The 20659-nt window shown below is 37.9% G+C and overlaps 1 protein-coding gene across 3 annotated transcripts in view; it reads right to left on the bottom strand.

Moving 5' to 3' along the window:
- The window catches only part of pitpnm3 (PITPNM family member 3), a 144264-nt gene that overhangs the window by 90831 nt on the left and 32774 nt on the right, over positions 1-20659 (bottom strand). For 2 of the 3 annotated variants that reach the window (XM_027998960.1, XM_027998958.1), the window contains exon 3: positions 1532-1642. In XM_027998960.1, coding sequence (XP_027854761.1) covers positions 1532-1642 — 111 coding nt within the window. The remainder of the gene's footprint in view (positions 1-1531; positions 1643-20659) is intronic. The other variant, XM_027998959.1, reaches the window with a different exon arrangement.

Here is a 20659-nt window from a genome sequence, read left to right on the forward strand (position 1 = left end):
TCCAGTAAGAAGATACTTTACCACTGCAGTGTTTTTATGTGTCATTTATGAGTACAACATTAATGTCTGCAGATTTCTCTAAACCATCTTCCTGCAAGCTTAGCGATAATAATTAGCTTCTGACATATTTTAGCATTAGCTTGAAGTAAATTTTTGTGAACAGAAAACATGTTGCCGGGAAATTAATGGAAGCTCTAACTGCAGATGGTCTTTTGGTGTGTTCATACCGAACGCGTTTTGAGCATCAGGCGCATCGAGGGCCGTTGCGATGCGTTTCGAGCGTCTAGCGTGGTGCGTGTTGAGCATTTGACGTGTCAAGCCTGTCCAAGGTCTGACGCTCAAAATGCTTTTGGTGTGAACACGCGTCGAACCTGAAGCTTCAGACGAGTTTTTGACGTCCGCAACGCGTTTGATGTGAACGCACCATTATGGGATTTAAGGGACCTTGGTGTGAACAAAAACAGTGTTTTGACATCTACCTTACTGTAGTGCAAAGCGTCACAAGTTAACCACAGACTAATTATGTGTACAGAGACTTACAAATCCATATAAATCTTAATTTTGTGAACTCTAGCTTCAATGCCTTTTTCTTGGCTGGACTGATATTCCACACCATGCTAGATTAGTAACAAGGAATGGGCCAGCTCCAATTACGAGGTCTACTGTTATTTCAGGTTCAAAACCATTAAAATGTTCAAACCTATAACCAGTTTTTTTTGTTGTTTTTTTTTTTTACCAATTTTATATCCCCATAAAAAGTTAACAAAAGCAGATGCCCAGACCTCACATCATCATATTTTGGCACCATTCTGTTGCTGTATATTGGCTGCATCTTTCTCATTTTTGTTCCTTCATGCTTTAGTTTTATATATATATATATATATATATATATATATATATATATATATATATATATACTGCTCAAAAAAATAAAGGGAACACTTAAACAGGTGTTTCACACTTAAAGTGTTCCCTTTATTTTTTTGAGCAGTATATATATAAATATACATATAATTTGAATATATATATATATATATATATATATAAAACTCTCTTTTTAGGTCATTGAAATAGAAATGCACATTGTGAGCTACAATCCTGAACACATCTGAAAATTAAAGTTCTCCACCCCTAATCCGTGTTGCATTTTTTGTTACGTCTCCAAGTCTTCTTAAAAAAACTAAACAAAAAAAACCCACACATAATCTTTGACGTTGTCAGCAAAACTATTATAGGTCTGGTTACAGTTTCAATTCAGAAAATATTCCTTTGCATCTATTACAGCATCACAGAATGAATCATCACATCTTTTACTCTTTCTGGCCTCTAATGTGCAAAAATGACTTAATGTAGCTCTAAATAGAAGCTACACTCCATTTACAATCTCGCCACTATTGTCATTATTCAGCAAATAACTCTCCCTATCATTCCAGGCAATTTAAACCTTCCCTCCGGACGCGAGCAAGACAAATGCACACCTCATTGTGTTTATGAGTCTACGTGAGTCTGATTATAGCGTGTGTGTGCGTACCATGAGACTGGTCCTCCATATGTCCCAGAGTTTCGATCTGCTCCACCAGGTCGTTTGAGTTCCACTGACTCATGCCCAGCAGAATGGCGCTCTTCCCCTCCATAACATCTGCTGGGACACACACAAACACACAGAGTACACACTTAAAAAATGAGACAAAACTGCAGGTTCTCTATCTGTTGGGTGTGGTTTCGTTTAAATTTGGCCAGACCGAGGAGGAGCACTCTTTGCCTGTGCCAAGTGCGCACACAGACCAATATGTAGCGAGTAAACAACAAAAACAAAATGCCACATGACAGATGACAATGACAGGTCAAATAACAAGGCGTGGCAGCCATGCAGTGTATTACATATGGCTTGTGACAGCAGGAAACAACTCAGACGGCTATTGTACTGCCAATGCAACACTGGCACTTGGCAGGGATGATGCTTATGCAGACTGAGGATCTCTTTACTGCAGAACATTACATATATTTTTGTCTGTTTCTAGTATCTCATCAAACAAAATAATTAAATCACACAGTAATATTTTGAGTTGTGAGTCTGTTACATTTTTCTAGTATTTTGAAAAGTAAGCAAAAGCTAGAAAATAAAGGTGGATTGATTCAACCCAATATCAGTATCAGACTTAGTTTCCAAGTTTTAGGTTGCAGTTAAAAGATGTTGCATGCTTAGATAAAATATGAGCAGTAATTAGAGTAATCTGTGTGTGGATGTGTGTGAGAATGGGCGAATGTCTAAATATGGTGTGAAGCACTTTGGGATCCTCTGGACTAGCTAAACGCTATACCAGTAGAGACCATTTACCATTTTACCACTTAATCTTATGAATTATATATAAACAGACATTTTATGTATAAAAGAGCGGCTTGTTATAAAAGCAGCGTGTAGAGCACAATCTGCCTTCTACAGTCTGCTACTCAGCTTTGCCCTCGTTAGAGATATTTAGGTGCCGAGTGGAAGGACATATTACACCTTAACATAATTTGGATGGTTACCATTGGGAACTTAATGGGTGATTTTTTTGGAACTTAGGGGAATCTAGGCCCTTTAGTAGTAGTTTTGGATATTAATGTAAAAGTTTATTTAAAAAAAAGAGTACCATGTAAGTTCCAAAATATGAACCTCTAAGTTTCATGAAAGCTCATTGAAGACCTACTTTAACATACTGAATTCAATAAGAAAAAAATATGCTGACATCAAAATTAGCTAAAATTCTGACATTAGCTAAAGTGCTATTAATTGCATGATTAGTAGTTGACTAACATTAACTCAATCCATTGAGCATGTTATGCTTAGCTTTTGTATAAAAATTAGCTAACATGCTAGTATTTCCTAAAATGCTGAAAAGGTACCACTAGCATGCTGACCTACACCGACATGCTCTATTCAGTATGCAAAAACACATATACAAACTAAAATTACGCTAAAGGTTCATGTGAAGGACTCCCACTTATGTGGGCTATCACTAGCATGTTGACTAATGTTAACTTACTCCAGTGTTCACTTCAGCGTTTATGCTTTGTTTTTTTTGTTTTTTTTGAGAAGGTAACAACAAAATCTAAAGGGATGTGATGGACTGAGTTAAAAACAGGAGGAGTCACAGGATATATTAGAAAAAATATATATATTTTTTTTATTTTAAATCTGCAGACATTAATGTTGTACTCATAAATGACACATAAAAACACTGCAGTGGTAAAGTATTTTCTTACTGGATGAACTCCTACATTGTGGAGCTTTAATGGTACTTCCTGGTTACTTCCCAAAACTTAACAGGTAATTTCCCGAAACTCCCTTGTGGTGGCCAAATCCTTGGCCACACTCCTAAAGCTCCAGAATGCAGGAAAGCTAAAGTAGGTTATACAGTCATATTTTTTAAAAATAGAATGTTATCAAAACGTTTTGATTAAATAACTAAATGCATAAATTAAGCATATCATTTGGATTAATTTCTCAGACTGATGATATCAAGCCTTTCTTTTTGTTAATTATGATGATTTTCCCACTTACAGCCATAAAACACATTCAAGATTAGTTTATGATGACATTAAACCATTAAACGGTTCACTTAAACATAATTTACTTCGAGTAAATCATGCTAAATATCATGCTTAAATATCTTAATCTGACAAACAAACCTCATAAAGCATTTTCTAATTTACTGAATATGACCTTAAATCGTTCCTGGGAAATTTTCTGGCTGGATGTAGCAAATTCTAGAAACATTTAACATGTTCCACTTAAAAAGCAGCAACGTCTTTAAAATTATAATCTTTTAAATTCAATGCAACACCCTCCACATTTTCTTTTTAGGTCTAGCAGCTCTATAACTGGCAATGATGTAAATAAAATGATAACAAGATAGTTCTGACACGAATTATGTCACTATCGCTCTCATAAATATAAATGACTCAAGACATGCAAAAGGGTATTGAGAAAAAGCCCCTAACACCTTTAGGGCTCTCTATAAACCAAATATTTACACCTCACACAAACAATGTGAACAAAACCAACATGGCAAAGCTGCTCACTGATAAATCCTCTAACCTGTTCAAATCATAATAAAAAAAAACACCAGAGGTTTGCAAATGTAAGCAAGGGTATAATCACATTAAAGCCAGAATAAAGTCAAATGATACTAAACATATAAACATTTGTATTACAAATGCTATACATCACAAGTTAAGTAATAAAAAGGTTTTAATAAATGTGGACATGAGTAAATAACATGGACTATGAATCAGATCAAGCTTAAAAAAAAGAAAGAAAAGAATGGGAACAGCACTGAATACAAATGACTCTGTTGACGTTCACACTCCACTGTCAGTGTAACAACAATCCTGTTTACCCCTTCACCTCCGAAGAAGACATGAACCCAACTTCCTCCTTTGCAAAATGTAAACAAAAATGGAGCATCATCAGATTTTAGCGGTTGTAGAATTTCTTTTTTTGCTATTGGTAAAAGACCGCAACTCGCTTCTCCCACTAGCGTTTGACTCTTGCATTTGTTTTGGTTGTATTTACCCAGAATGCCCCGCAGTACAGTCCGCTTCCTGCTTTTGGAATGGACTCTGATTCACATACGCATTAAAACTGCGCCAGAATTCACCTCAACCAACCCGAGACCTGGGTTTTTAGGTGGACCAGAGTTTGAGTACGCATTCAGTCTATGGGAACTAAAGTGGGACAATATTACATTTAGACTGAGTCAATTAGGTCAAGGACAACCCGTCATTCGGGATACTTAACAGCTGTGTCTTATGTTTCACCTGTTAACTGTCAAATCCGTCCTAGTTTGGCTATGTCCCCATTATTAACCCTGTAAATTAAACTTGTGTAAGGAAAATATCCATCCATCCATTTTCTAACACCCTTGTCCCTAGTGGGGTCAGCAGGGGGGCTGGTGTCCATCTCCAGCAAAGGTTTCGGGCGAGAGGCGGGGTCACCATGGACAGGTCCCCAGTCTGTCGCATGAGGGAAACATATGAACTGTAAATTCCTTTCAGTGACTTCTTTATAAGAGTAATTCTTCAAATTTGAACAGTAAGAGCGAATATGTATCTGGTTCTGCTTTCTTCTTTATCCCCTGACACGGTGCCTGGCAGAGGTGTAGAGATCTCAAAGAACTTGTAAAAATTCCTGACAAGCCGATGAAACGGCTGTGAGCTGCAGACTCTCATAACTTTGCTCTCTTTGAAAGAATATTCTTTGAAATAAACAAACTAATAAAGCCTCAATGGACAAAAACAGCAATTCAACAAGGTGCCCGCTCTGTTGTTCATTTTTACTTCGTTCTACTTTGAGTTTTTTTGTAGAGCAGGTCAGCATATCAGAGTCTTTATGCCAGCGTAACCAGCCCAGTGCCATTCATGTTTTAAATTAAACAAGATTAGAAGTGACTTGTTTCCCTCACTGCATCGATGTAAGGATTCCCCCACCGGTGACCTCCGCTGACACACCGGAAGATAAATATTAACGTGTAAAGTTGATTGTGGAGGATAACAGAAGAGATGAACTAATGCTGTAAGCAATTTAAATCTGCAATGAAAAGAAATACATTTTAAATATACATGTTTCATTATAGAGAATAGTAAATAGAATGCACATGGAGTTTTTTGCTCCTAAGAGGCTTGGTTGCAGAGGTTCTGCAAAATGTTTAACCTATATTAAAATTCACTAGCAGCCAATATCTTGACAATGGCAAGATATTGCCTTACCTATGAATTTGCTTAGAAAAGAATTGGGCACATATATGAAAAAATAAGAGTATGGAAAGCCATTTGTGTCTAGACTTTATTCTCTGTTCTACTGTCTGTTTTAAAATGATTTCCTTTTTTTTTCAAAGTTGCTTCAAGCATGACGTTTTACAATAATTTTATATAACGTATCAACATAATTGTTATAATGACAGCCATGTTTTTTTTCATCTACTACATTTTTTCTGTGCGACTGGAAAAGCACAGATGAATTTATGGATTCATGGAAAGATGTTGCAGCACCTACATAACCTGCAGAAGTTAATTTAATTCAAATTAATTTAATTATATAGCACCAATTCACGACAAATATTGTCTCCATGTACTTTACAAACACATCATTTCAATTCAATCATGCATACATGCTGACTGATCCCAGTTATTCTTCTTAAAGAAACAGAGGCCAATTTCAAGGCGTCAGAATATGAAGAATTGCTTAAACATGACTTATGTTTCACACATACAGCATTTTTATGCAAACTGAAGGTAATATAGGTACTTGATTTTGCTATAATATGTCACTATGTGCGCAGAAAATACATAATACTGGCCCTTTAAGGGTCAACTGACCATTCCCAAATGAATGGGAAATGCTCTGAGTTTGCCTAAGTCTTCTAATTATTAGCTAAATTAACCAGAAATAATTTTCATCAATGTAGAACTTATAGAGTGTCTGCATAGGGTGTGATTGAGTGATAATTTCTGCAACATTTGAGCATTGTACTGGGTGATATTGTGGAAATGTCTTGTGATTTTTTTAACTGTAAAATCAATATTAGAGTTTCATCAGGATTTTCCATCTTCTTTTGATAATATTCATCCATCCATCCAGAAAGATCCACCATAAACTTACTTTTGAAATTAAAACAAATGCCTGAAGTTTTTTTTTTTCAGGTAAAAACAAAAATCAATTTGGTTAAAATGGTGATTAGATTTATATATGCATTCATTTTTATGTACCTGAGCCTGCGAGCCTCACGCATGATGTTTTAATATCCGCCTTGTAACAGTCGGGTTATCTGACTCATCATGCTTGACATTTTAAAGATAATCCCAGAGAAACCTCGTTTCGGTGCGTCACAGGAACTTCAGCCGGCTGAATGGACGGAAAACGTATCGCTCACATTGTGGAAATTTGTCAGCTGCTACAAATCTCTGAGATGATGAGATAAAAAGAAATTTGCTAATATTGTAGCAGAGCGACGGGAGGTCAGTCACCGCCCTTTTCTCATCATTTGACAATCACAGCTTCTATTCTTCTTACTAAGTCGAGACACTAACTCAGTGCTAACTGACAGCTGAGCGATGCGGCTCACTCGCCGTCCTCCTTTGGGGATTTCAGTGGCAAGCAGATCTCACTCTGTTCTTCACTGTTGTTGTTTATATCAGATTGTCCCTACTTCTCGTGATTCCAGCTGCAGGATATGGAGAAGTCGGTTTTCCCTCTCCTGTTATTTGAGGATTTTTATTGCGCTAGCACAAATCTCTGAGTAATATTACCTTTAGTAATATTAGTAAGTCTCCACTTATTAGATAAACTGGCGTCACATTTTCTTCCTAGATGATTCAGAATCGACTCCGTGACTCGCATTACTTCAGCGCTTCTTTTGCATTCCGATCCCGGCCTTCCTGCAGCGCTTTGTTTGGATCAAATATGTTCTTCTGTTTGGTCCTTCGTGTGCTTGTCTGTGTTTACTCGAATCCGAAAGAGTGTGCGGCTTCGAAAATTTACATTCAGGTCGGTATCGGGAGCGTCGTATTGGGAAGGAGGAGGGGCATGTCAGAACGGATAGTGCGAGACGACCTGTGACCGGTGAGCGGCCCCGGTGTGATCCAGACGGACAGGCTGTCAGGGTCTCTCTGAGCTGCCAGTGGGAACCGTGTGAGACGGGAAAGATGTCTGGCAGGTAGACGGGTGTCTCCCTGCGTGATTCATTGTGACTTAAACCGCCCTCCATGCCAATAGCGACAAGAAGAGAACAGCTTCCATGCGGACCGTGCAATCTGCTGATTTCAGTCATCTGTTTTGGCACGTTTGTTCTCTTCATTTACTCTGACAGTTCAACAACCCCACTGGACAATGTCTCACTGCTGTAGTGCAACTGTCTTAAAGTCTAGTTAATATTATTTATGTTTTATGTGAATTACTAAAGTATCTCAAACTGTGAAGTTAAAGGAAAATGATAGTTAAGAATGTTTTTGCTTAACTACTTGTAAGCAGCCCTGTTAAGTCAATTCACTGCAATTACAGCTGTATGTTTTTTTTTAAAGGGGTGATATTCTTTATTTTCCAGGCACATAGAGTCATTTTATATCACAAGTAACTTTGTTGTCATCAGTTACACAAATGCTGTGTATATCAAACATAACTTAAAATAAATTTGACTTTGTAATTTGATGCCTTGAAATCAGGCCTCTGTCTCTTTAAGAAGCTCCTGCATCATCGCTTGGCGTCATCTCAGGAGACTTGCAGTTCCTTGAGGTGTTTGCTAATTGCTGCTAACGCTAGTCTGGGAGAGCTCGATGGGGAAAAGTTGGGGGAGGGTCGCTCTTTGTGAAGCTTTGTGTAAATAGGCAGAGCTTTGTAAAAGCAAGCGTTTAGGCACCCTGAAATGGTTGCCATGGGAGATTAAAAGATTTCTCAAACATTCATGAAAGAATAAAATAAACACTAAGCACATTTTTGATGAGGGAATACTGTACAAATAATAAAAAATTATCAAAAATGTAAAAAATATATATATATAAAAACCTCATGTTTGTTTACGATAAAATGCTTTATTGCAGCAGGGATCATTTAGTCCTGAGATTTACCTGTAACTTCACCATCCAGTGATTTCTTAAATATATCGTTTCCTTTATCAGCGTTTAAAATCGCTGCACTGTGTACGCTGTCGCTTAATACCAATTTGACTAAAAGCATTCAGGATAAACATTAAAAACCCATTAACAGCGTAAAACAAGCAGAGTAAATACAAATCCACTACAGAGTAACAGGCCCTCTTTGTTCCCCTTTAAACTTTTCAAACAGATGATGGTAACCTTTCATTGTTAAATATGTAAAGCTACATTTTGCACTGCAGGAAGCTTTAACAGCTCAAGTGATTTTTAGTGCGTTTCAGTCCCTTCTGGGAAAAAGACGCGTTGCAGCAGAGCTGTGGTTTCTGCGGCTAGAAGGAATTGCCGAGTCGACGCTCCCTGGGGAGAAAACAGGGTCTTTATCGCGTTGATGGCGGTGATAACCTTGAAAGGTGGCAGTGCGGTTGCAAAATGCACGGCCATTAAGTGACCGTGGTCATTCAGGAAAGAGGACGGGAGCGAAGCCGGGATGTGCCCCGCAGCACAGACCGGGCAGCCTGAAACTAACTCCCTGTTGTCCTCTCCCATTGTGGGCCTCCAGAAATGCCTTTTCAGTAAGGAAAATGTTCAGCTGCCACTGAGATAACAGGAAATCTATTTATTATTTTTTACAACAAGACACCCATTACTCTGCTGCAGAATCTGCAGAACATGGAGGGGGAAACGAGTATGATCAAACCATGTGAGATTTTCTTTTTATTCTCTCTAGAAAGTTAAATCTTCATTTGAAAAAGAATTTCTTATTCTTTCCCGACTAAATTTACATCACTCCTCTTCACAGATTTCCTTCATTTTATTCTTAAACCGTCTGTTTCTTTAACGTTGTTGCAGCCATTCAAACCATTTGCCACAGTTTACTCATGCAAGCCGATTGTCAGTGTGGGGACTAGTGTCTTGCCTGGAGACATTTGGACATGTGGATGGGGGGAAAACTGGAACTGATTTGCATCTTTCCTCTCAGCCAGAGCTCTTCTGGAACAGCCTCACTTATTCTCCATGACTGTAGAACGTGTTTTGGAACACGCTAGTCATAATCTGCGCAGTGGGGGGTCTTTTTAAAATAAAATCAAATATATTTTTAATGGGGTACGCTTCTCTAATGAGTGTGGTTGGCACTTTACTTCAACCAGTTTTTCAGATTTTTTGCTTTAGCATCGTGACCCACCTGCGTCTGGCAAAGAGCATGAGGTTCTGCTGTGTATTAAAGTCAAGAGCATGACCTGGATGCACAATGCTAGGCCCACTCACACACATTTAAACCTACATGCTCTTAGAAAAACAGACGAGGACCATAAATAAAGAGAAGGAGCTGGAATAGAAAATTCAGCGTTTTTATTTTGTGATCACGTCAAAAGCAAATGTATTAGTATTTCCATTTTTTGATCATTAGCACGAGCAGAAATATAGGGAGAGATCCACTGTGCCAAGTTTAAGCAACTGTTGCATTTGTTGCATTTTTATACATGTAGACGGAAGAAAAATATAATGACAGAGAGTGGAGTCCCAGTTCAATAAAACCTACAAACTTCTGTTGTTTTCATAACCTGTCCTTCCTTATTTATGGGGATCAATTAATCACAGTGCTAGAGGGTGATTAATCTGATTAGACTTTTTAATCAATTGACAGCACTAACTTAGACATAAAGTCTAAAGAAGAGTTAATGTTCCTTCATTTACTGAAACGTTAGGCAGAGTGTTTACTGAAGACGAGGGCCGTAGGAGCTAAACAAGTTCACTGCGGGGACAGAAGGTCAAACCGAAACTCAAGAGTTTCCAGGCATGTGAGAGTAAGTGGGGCACACTCATGAGAAATCCTTATTGAAAGCTAATGTTTGCTGAAGCCTCTTTTGACTTTCCTTTGGGCTGAAAAGATAAAACACTACATATAAAACACTTGTGTAAACTTGTAAGTGAAATCTAAAAGGACGTATACCTCTCAATTTTTTGGTTTGAATCCCATTTTGAAGCAACAACTCTGACCTCTTATAAAACCAACCACCTCGAGATTTTGCAAATATATGCACATTTGCATGTATTTGAAGGAAATAGATAAGACATGCATATAAACACTGAATGTCTCGAACTTTTACAGATGTTGCACATCAAACAGCTTTCGTAGCTCCGTCAAGGTCACAATAAGACTCACAGTGCTGTATTATATTTATATAACCTTGCAGCTTTGTGCTCAGCATGCAGCTGAAACAGAGAGTCGTTTTATCCAGCCGCTCTGGCCCTGCAGACATTATATAACAAACAACTTAGCCGTCTCTCCTTTAGTAGCTCAATAGTTGGCTGTTTAGTTTTCTTTTTGACCTCCAATGACAAGGTGAGGTCCGACTCAATTTACATAATCCACATGTTTGCTTTTATGATCTAATGGACTTTTTTTTAATTCGATGCGTGTTAATAAACAAAGCACAGTGATTCCCAACGTCGTGAGGCAGCAGCTCTCTAATCAACAGCGGTCTTATAGCTTCCAGGAACATTTTACCTCCAGAAGCAATTTGTTGTGGCATTTGAGTGCTGAACTTCCTGTCAGTCTGAATCTGTCAGCATTCCCTCATTATTCAAATTCATGTCATCAAGTAATAAATCTGGATTAACAGAGTCGCCAGCGGCTCGCATTGATAAACAACGCGGCGATCGACTTGGCATTCATTTCAGCTGCTGCGAGGCACAGTCAGGCTTGATGAAAAGTCACACTGCACTTAAAACTGGTGCAGTTTTAAAGGATTAACAGTAAACAAAGTTGGTGTGGTATTTATCTATTTGTATAAATAGCCGGTTGGGGTCTTAGTATTGAACTGAATAGAGTGCCATAAGAAACGAGATAATACATGAAATAGATTCAGAGCATCTTGCGGTAATGAGGAAATTAATTAGTCAAAGTATTAATTAACAGAAGAGCTTTAAAGTAGAAAAATGGCAAAGGTTCTAAGCTCTGCATCTATCATGTACATAATTATTGCTGAGATCAGACCAGGGTGTCATGCAGTCTCTCACGTAACGACCGCAGTAGAGTGGCACAGGGCATGATGAATTGAAGAGTGTGCATATTAGTGGTTTTATTTTTATTTTTCTTAACCTAACTGTTTAATGGAAGAGGAGAAGAAATGAGGAAGGTGATTTAAAAAGTAAAGTTTGAAAAACTCATCACCTCAGTCCTTTCACTGTAGCTCAGAGAGTAGACTTTAAATGCTCCTGTTAGCTTATAAATCAATGAATGACTTGGCACCAAACTACATTAAAACCTGTTGTTGTATCAACCTTCCAGACCTCTGGTTCTGGTCTTCTCTGCATTCACAGAACCAGAACCAAACATGGAGAAGCAGCATTCAGCTTCTATGTTCCATTAATCTGGAATAAACATCCAGAAAACTGTAAACCAGCTGAAACACTGAGTTCCTTTAAATGAAGACAAAAAACACATTTATTTACAGCTGCTTTTGATCAATAATAACTGGAGCATTGATCAATATATGTGAGGTGTATCTGCTTGATGATGGCATTTGATGAATTGCAAAGTTTATTGCTCAACTGGTGACTGTATGATGTTTTTAATAGTGTAAAGCACGTTGAACTGCCTTGATGCTGAAAAGTGCTACACAAATAAACTCGACTTGACTTCTTTATTTATCATCTTTCACATTTATAATGCCTCCAGTAAAGATTTTCAAAAAGTATTCAAATAAATTCATCAGTCCCTTCAGAAGAAAGAGACTGATGATGCATGATTGTCGCAATAACTACGTGTCAAGGGGACACGTACCCCTCACATTAGAAAAATATTTGTTTGGACGGCTGGGTGTGTGTGTGTGTGTGTGTGTGTGTGCGTGTGTGTGTGTGTGTGTTGCACGTGACCAAAGCTTTTTCTTGGGACAGCTGTGTGCATCTCAGAGGAGTGGATCTGGATCAACGGACGTGACAATGTCTAACCATCCAGCTAACAGCTGCGCTGCCTCCACACCAACACAAACACTGGCTGACACGACAACATCCGCTGATGGAGATCCAGCCCCGGCGTCTGTTGTCATGGAAAACAACATGCGTGGATGTTGACAGGTCTCAGATCTGCTTTGTTCACACCAACATTTGCATTTGGGATATTTGCATGCCTAAATTTCAACGATTTACCAACAAAAACGCTCATTAGCACATACAGAAGAAGGAACAAAAAGACAAAAAGGACTAGAACCTGTGTTTGGATTACTATTCTTCTCAGATTCATTTCTTTCCTCTAGAATTCAAGGGTATTCTGGGTATTCTTATTTTTTAAGAAATAACTAAAAATAGTTCACGCTTTGCAAACATGATGTAAGACTCAGATGTGCTGATATTTGGCGTCTCTCCTGAGTAGATCAGTGGACTACTTTTCCGTTTGCAGCCTTTTTGCTAAAACTCTCAGGAGGTAAAGTCTGATAATCTGAGTTCAAATCAGACTGGTGCAGTCAGTAAACACTTCTACACACAGATTAACTTTTAATTTACGGTACTTTGGCCTAAAATATTAGATAATTGTCTAGCTGCTTTTTTATTTTTTTAAATGAAAGACAAAACAGGAAAAAGTTCATGCAGGCTGTTACAGTTGACACATCATGACATGATGTTCCATGAACTAGTAATCACTTTCTCTGTGTAAATACACCCTGAATTCTTTCACTCTTTGTCAGATCCTCCTTTTGTCATCATCTTCCTTTGCCACCAGATTACATTGTACATTGTAGTGTTTGGTCACACATTCTATCTTACTATGTTACTTAGTTAAGTAAAATATCTTCAAAGATATAATTCATATAATGTGCTAGTATGCTTACATCCTGCTATTAGTTCATCATCAGTTCACTGCAGTGAAAACACAGACAGTCTGTGTTCTGTGAGCATGACCTATAAAACACAAGGCTCTTGACAAAATTGGCTTCCTGGGCAAGAATTGGATTTGTCTTTGAATCATGAGGAAGTCGTATGATGGGACTACATGTCGAATGAACTTGCATTCCAGAGCTGCAGGCTGCTATGTATGGAAATGGGAGCAGATAAAGACCCTGGCTTGGAGGTTCGACGTACACAAGTGATGATGAAACGTAATAATGCCAAACATGGGAAGTGGTGGGTGTGCTGTTTACACACTTTATAAAAAGGCAGATTGCCTGCAGTTTTGGGGGGTAAGAGGAGGCTCTGATTGGCTTTGTTCCCTCTATACAAGCATTTAAAAGGGGCAGCATTGTGTGTTTTCCAGGCACAGTGCAATTTTAGAACATAATTAAGTCATTATGTCGCCCTCAGTTATTACAAAAATGCTGAATATATCAAAAGTGACTTGAAAGACATTTTAATTTGTAATGTAACCGTTTCTTGAAATTGGGTCTCTTTCTCCTAAACTCCTGCTCGTTCTGAAACGCCGCCATCAGGAGGTCATCTGAAACGTCGCTCCTGATGGCAGAGGGGAAATGGACTCTGGTGAGATCTGAGTGTCGGCAGAGTGAAGAACAAGATCTTGTGTCGAAGAAAGTGAGCTTAGTGATGTTGGAGATGCGGAACGCCAGCGAGGAACGGGTAGAGCTTGAGGTGTTGGTTGGATGTAGTCGTTGCGTGTCGCAGAAGTTGAGGAAACACAAAGACATTGGAGGATTGGAGCGGACGATGAATGGAAAGAGGATCCTAAAGATTGCCTGTTATGGCGATATGATGTGGTTATGGAGCAGGAGCTGTAGACAGGACTTGGAGGCAAGACTGCAAGAGCGCGTGAGGAAGAACTTTTAGGAGAAACACAAAGGACTAGATGTACTGAAACAGCTCAGAGGATCAAGATTTAGCTCCTGTTACATAGCAGCTTGACAAGCTTGATGACATGCAGGTGGGCAGGAGCACGCACCGCACAGCCCCGCCCTCCAGGGAATAACATGGTGCTCTGGCAAAGAGAGAAAATACCGTGCAAGCACAAACAATCCCAAAAGTCCTATACAATGCAAAAAAGAATTGATTGAATTCAATTTTCCAATCAAAATTAATATGGTAGCCACATAATTTGTCAGGCTGTCAGGTAACTGATAAACAAGACATGCACAGCTTCAATATCTTGAACTGTTGAGTTTCTTTTTTTTATGTTATTTGTTGAGCTACAAACTGTGATTAACCTAAATATGTAATCTAGCAAACAGTATGATAGAAGAAAGGTAAATTAGATATGTGCAACATTATTAAGGTCATCATTAGCACACAGACTATAAAGAATTCACCCATTAAACTGGAACTATAAGAATCCCACAAGCTTGTAGTGATGGTTAATGCTTTAGGTCTATGTTATAAAAAATGTGCCACTTAATGACACAAGTAAGTAAGTGGCTATCTGATGTGTGTCGAAATGTAAACAACTGTAAACAAGCTCATCCTGAATTTCCTTCTAAGGAAGGCATTCCTCACACTGAGCCAATGTTTACGCTTCAAATAGTTTCCCTTCTCTCTTTTGCTGCGGGATACTTCCTCTCTTTACTGAGTCCTAACTGGGAGTCTCACTGACGCAACGAACAGTTTTCATTCATATTCTTTTGTTCTTGTTTTTAATATCTGTTTCTCTATCAAGTGTTTCCCCCTTAAATACTTATCTAGAGACTGAAGATGATGCTTGTAATTTGAAAGAACTGAATTGGAGCAACCTAATAGTTTGATAATAACCAGGTAGGAAATACATGGGTTTTAAAACATGGTATGCTAAAGGTTTATGCAAAATTTCATATTTATTTGATAAAGGGATTACGATAAGTTTTGATTATTTGAAACAGAAATTTGACATTCCAACTAAACCTTTTTTTAAGTTTATGCAAATCAGAAGTTTTGTCTTGCATACTCAAAAGTCTCTAACATTACTTCCCTACTCTTACTTCTATAGAAGAACTGGGAACAAATTACCATTTGAAGAAGGGCCTAATATCCCGCTTTTATAGCATCATCACAGACAGAATCCCAGACATCCATAGGACACAAACGATTGGCCTGGTGTGAAGACTTGAAATGTAATATATCAGTAGAGGAATGACAGAGAGCCTGTCTGAAGGCGCAGACACAATCTATTAATACTCAATTTAAATGAATCCAATACCAGTGGTTGATAAGGACATATGTTACTCCAACATTACTAAATAAATTTAATTCCAACATGCCAGATACATGTGCTAAATGTGGAGATAAAGGCAATTTGATTCACTGCCTTTGGAAATGTCCTGAGATTCAGAAGTTTTGGAAGGAGGTTTTGGATAAAATTTCACTTATCGTCGGTACTAAACTCAATCCCTGTCCTAGGTTGTGTGTCTTAGGAATTTTTCCCACTCAAACTCAAATAAACAAGGTTGATCAAAAGTCCATAATTTACTGTTTGGTGCAGGATAAATATAGTATAGGCAGGTCCTGGAAATCTGTAACCAGACCTCAATTAAAAACTTGGATGTCTACATTATCAAGCTCTCTTGCCTTGGAGAAACTCACCTTTATGATTAAGGGTAAATATTGTGTGTTCAAAAAGATATGGGAAAAGTTTTTGCTATTCTTGGAAAATATAAATACTCATAATGATGAATGACTGAATGTACTCTGGCTAATTTTGCTTATGTTTCTTATTCTTATAGTGGCTGTAAGTCTGTTATCTTCATGTTAATTCAAAATGTACTCGCTTGCTCGAAAAAATGTACAAAACTGAAACACTGACGTCTGGATGCCTAGAATCAGGAAGGACGGTGCCATCACCTCATACCGAGCTTGTGGACTGTGATTAAATCTCTTGGACTAAGTCCAACTGCAATCAACTTATGTTTGTCACCTTGAATGTTTAAATTGTTTATGTGTTTTCTTTTGGTTTTGTTTGGTGTTTTGTGCATTTGCGAGTTACTTGTCTGTGTGTCTCTTTTGAAATAGAAAAGACAATAAACAGATTTTTGAAAAAAAGAGAAAGAATGCTGCAATGGCAGCAATTTAAAAGTGAGGGAAGTTTCTTATATGTTTATGAATCTTTGCTGGTCTTTATTAGCTAACCAGTCAAACAACCAGAAAACAACACCAGAGCTCTTTTGTTTTCAAACATGGATACAGATGGTTAAAATTAAACTCCACACATGTATTATCCGGAGTTCATAAAATGAAATGCAACCTTAATGCAAAGTATATTCAATACCTGCTTAAAGGTTATTAAACTGTACTTTTGACCTTACTAATGACCTTCAGAATTAATATTCTAATTTCTTAAATATGACTGTATATCCCTTTTTAATTGGTAGTGCATGCTCCCATCCCCACATATTAAGTATAACAAGTCATTAAAGTAAATGAGAACATGTTCCTGTACGGCTGAAATTTTTTAATAAATAATTGAAATACATTACTGTAAATAAGACCCACAGATATAATTGTAAGATTGTTCTCCTTATTTCTGTCATTTAATTATATGACAGAAATACATCTCTTTTCTTTCACACCCAGTTGAAAGTTTTCCTGGCCCACTGGGGAACGCTGTGCTTTAAATAGTGTGAAGGCGGAGAGGTGGAGAGGTAAATCAGCCCTCATGCGGCATCTCGCTCCGTAGTGATTCCTCCACACGAATAGGTGACTCGACAATGCTCTGACAAAACGCATTTAAAGGAATGTCAGAGTCAGCTCTGCAGGAGCTGTGATGAGGATAAATATTTAATGCTTTCTTTCACTGTGTGCTGGGAACATGCTGGTTTTAGAGAATAGAATATGCAAGGGAATTTACAGAGAGTACTATCTTGAGGCACAACAGGAGGAAAAAAGGAAATAAAACTAAATAAAATCATTTTAATACATTTTCCGTATCTTTAGACCTATGAAAAATTAAAGCCTTACAAGTAAAACTTGGTTGACCACAGATGGTGTGTTAAGGTGTTTTCACACCTAAATGTCCAGTAGATTCAGTTTGAACATTGGAAAATTTGTTAAATTTTCAGCTGGAATGGTTCTCTTTCACACTGTACTGTCCAATGAACAAAACCTCTTGAAAAACCTGTTCACCCTCTCACCTTTGGCGGCGCTGCACCAAGAACCACTGAAGTAAACGACACAAAAAGCTCTGAAGAAGACACTGAGCGCATCTTCTTCCAAAAATATAAACGAGACTAGCATCAGATTTGATCAGATGTGGGCTTTCTCTTTTGTCGTTGGTTAAAGACCAAGAGCCATTTCATCCACTAGTGCTAGACTCGTGTGTTTGTTTTGTCACTATTTACCCAGAATGCCCTGCGATATAGTCCACTTTCCGGTCTGATTGGGGTTCACATATGCATTCGAACAGCACCGGAGTTCACGTCAATTGAACTGAGGCTTAGGTTTCTCAGCCTGACCGGAGTTTGCATCTTTGGTCAGAGTTCAATTACATATTTACACCTCCAAACAAACTGCAAACGAACTGAAGTTTGATTAAAGCAGACTAAGCTGGTGTGAATGCATCCTCAGACACCATCAGATTTGTTTCCCACTGAACCACATTTATACTCTGCCTACTACTAGATTTTTTAAATCGTATGTTGTTACGCAACTCCCGGACACTAGACACCCTACGACAGGATATTGACTGGCCTAATGTAAAATAGCATGTTCTAAAACATAACTGGTAAGTATCTCCATCAGCAGACTCTTGGGGATAAGCACACTGAAGTGGATAATTGGATGGGTAAGTATTCTCCTTCTTCTCTAATGAACTCCCTCTGGGACCATGAAAAGCCAAGCAGTCAGACTAATGTGTGTCTGTTTGTGAGCATTCAGATGTCTGATTTTGTTTAAAGCAGCTGAACAGCAAGAAAGAAAAAAAAAAACAGCGGTCGCAAAAATCGGGGTCTTATGAAGTCAAATTTTATGCATTTCAGTAAAAACCATTAGATTTTTCACTTTAAATATTGCCAGTCATCACTTCAACAGACAGCAGAAGACAGCAGTTTCACTTTTTTATCTTGTTTGAGAATTTTCTTCTGAGTTTTTACATTGAGGAGGTTACACAGCCTTTCTAGAAACGGTTTTATATCGTGGTATAAAACCATAACATGACATAAAAAATTAGATTATATATGGACTTTAAGTGGTCTTCTACTCCTTTCTACACATAATGGCGTAAAAATGTTCCCCAACTATTTTAAGCATCCACCTAGAATGTTATTAGCACTGCATCTCGCCACTGCCCTAGTTTCCACCAAAGGAGCTCACCAAGCAGCTCCAATATTCAGGCTCCATATCTATAAATACAGGGCCATGAGCAAGGGGCCCGATAAATAAAAATCAATGTGCAGTGCACTCCCTGTGGACTACGACTCCCATCTGGGGAGAAGTGCACAAATAGTCTGGTGACTGAGAGGTCAAGGGAAGTTTCGAGCTCTTCTTTTTTCAGGATGCAGCTCAAATTCAAAATGTACAAAACGGGTCAACATCCTTGTAAATCCGGCCCTGAAAATGTATTTGTCACACTGTCCTAGAATTGTTTGTGGTTATAAGGCAGGAAAGTACGATTGAAAAGCAGTGGCTCAAAAGACCTTTATAAAAATGTTATAATTGTTGCAACACAACTGTAAAAATTATAAACATAAGACTTCTTAATCTGGGACCAGAGTCCAAATTTCATACAACAAACAAGCAAAAATCTGGTATGACAACAAAATAACATTGAGCCTACAGCTAAAAAAAACACTTCTAACATCAACATGTGAAAAGATCAGCCCTGTACAGCTAAGATGTTGATTTGTTTTTTATTTGTCCCAATAAACCTAATAAATTAGCTATAAATCAGATAGATAAAGGTGTTTACAGAATTTGAAAAAGGTAAAGCTGAAATTGTACCAGCTGAAAAGTTCTGGGTAGACCCTATTTACAGACAAATAAGGTTTTTATTATTTTAAATGCAAAATGTATATATTTTTTGTAAAGTTTTGGCTTAATTACTGCTCTGAGTATGCTTTTTGTTTCTCCAGAAAATAGCCTTTAATAATCAATCCATCATGATTAATCCGATTAAATTGTTTCAGCCCTACTCCTGCAGATATTATACAAATTACAATTTCATAAGATACCTAAAGAGGAAACAGTAAAAACAAAACTCTTTGGTAGGTGGTAGGAAATAGCAGGCTCTAGCTTTTCCGAACATTACTGAGAGGTTTTTTTTTTCTGCTGCTTTCCTACTGAAATGAAAGCAGCAAGGATAATAATAATCATCACACTGACCTCCATATATTTCATTTCTTCCCTATTCATGCGCCACGTATTATACAACACAAAACTGAACGATGAGACTTGTCAGAGATACCAGTAACACTCAACACTCATCCCTATCGTTACTGTTTCACAACCAGTCTAGAAGAAAAATTACAAATTACACAGAGTAAAGTCAAACATTAAAAACTGCTATTTAAACTTGATTCACAAACAGCTAGTTCGACTGAAAAATGCAGATGATTGTAAAGCAGTTATACAAAGTAAAAAACCTTTTTGGTAACAGAAATGACGTTTGACCGGAGAGCTGCCTCTACATGTCGACATGCACCGCACATTTATCAGAATGTTCCCGAATTTCCAAACTACGGGCTTGATTAACTTGCTTTCACTTGCAGTTTTTCTCACCTGCCAATCAAAACATCATGCATGACTTCAGGCAACCTCAGTCCAACACCTGTGTTGACAGCCAACAATAACGGAAGGTTCAGACAAGAAAGACTTTTTTTTCACACTGAAATCAGAAAATACCGACAGATAAAGGGACACAAACTTCTCAACACCCTCCATTTCGAGGATCGTCTTACTACTTACAGCCCCGGATTCTTTTCACTCTGCATGCATTTTTAATTCCCTTTATGAATTCACTCTGTTGTAAAATTAAGAGTATTCACTGCACCATAGGGCCTGAGTCACAGCGTGGTTAATACGTCTAACCAATACTAAGAAAATAGTTTAATTACATATCATTATGTGTGCAGATTGAGCAGCTGTCTGGAATTTTTATGTGGCGGTCTGAGTCATGGTTTCAGCT

The sequence above is a fragment of the Xiphophorus couchianus genome, chromosome 18 (assembly GCF_001444195.1).
Source record: "Xiphophorus couchianus chromosome 18, X_couchianus-1.0, whole genome shotgun sequence".
Classification (NCBI taxonomy): Eukaryota; Metazoa; Chordata; class Actinopteri; order Cyprinodontiformes; family Poeciliidae; genus Xiphophorus; species Xiphophorus couchianus.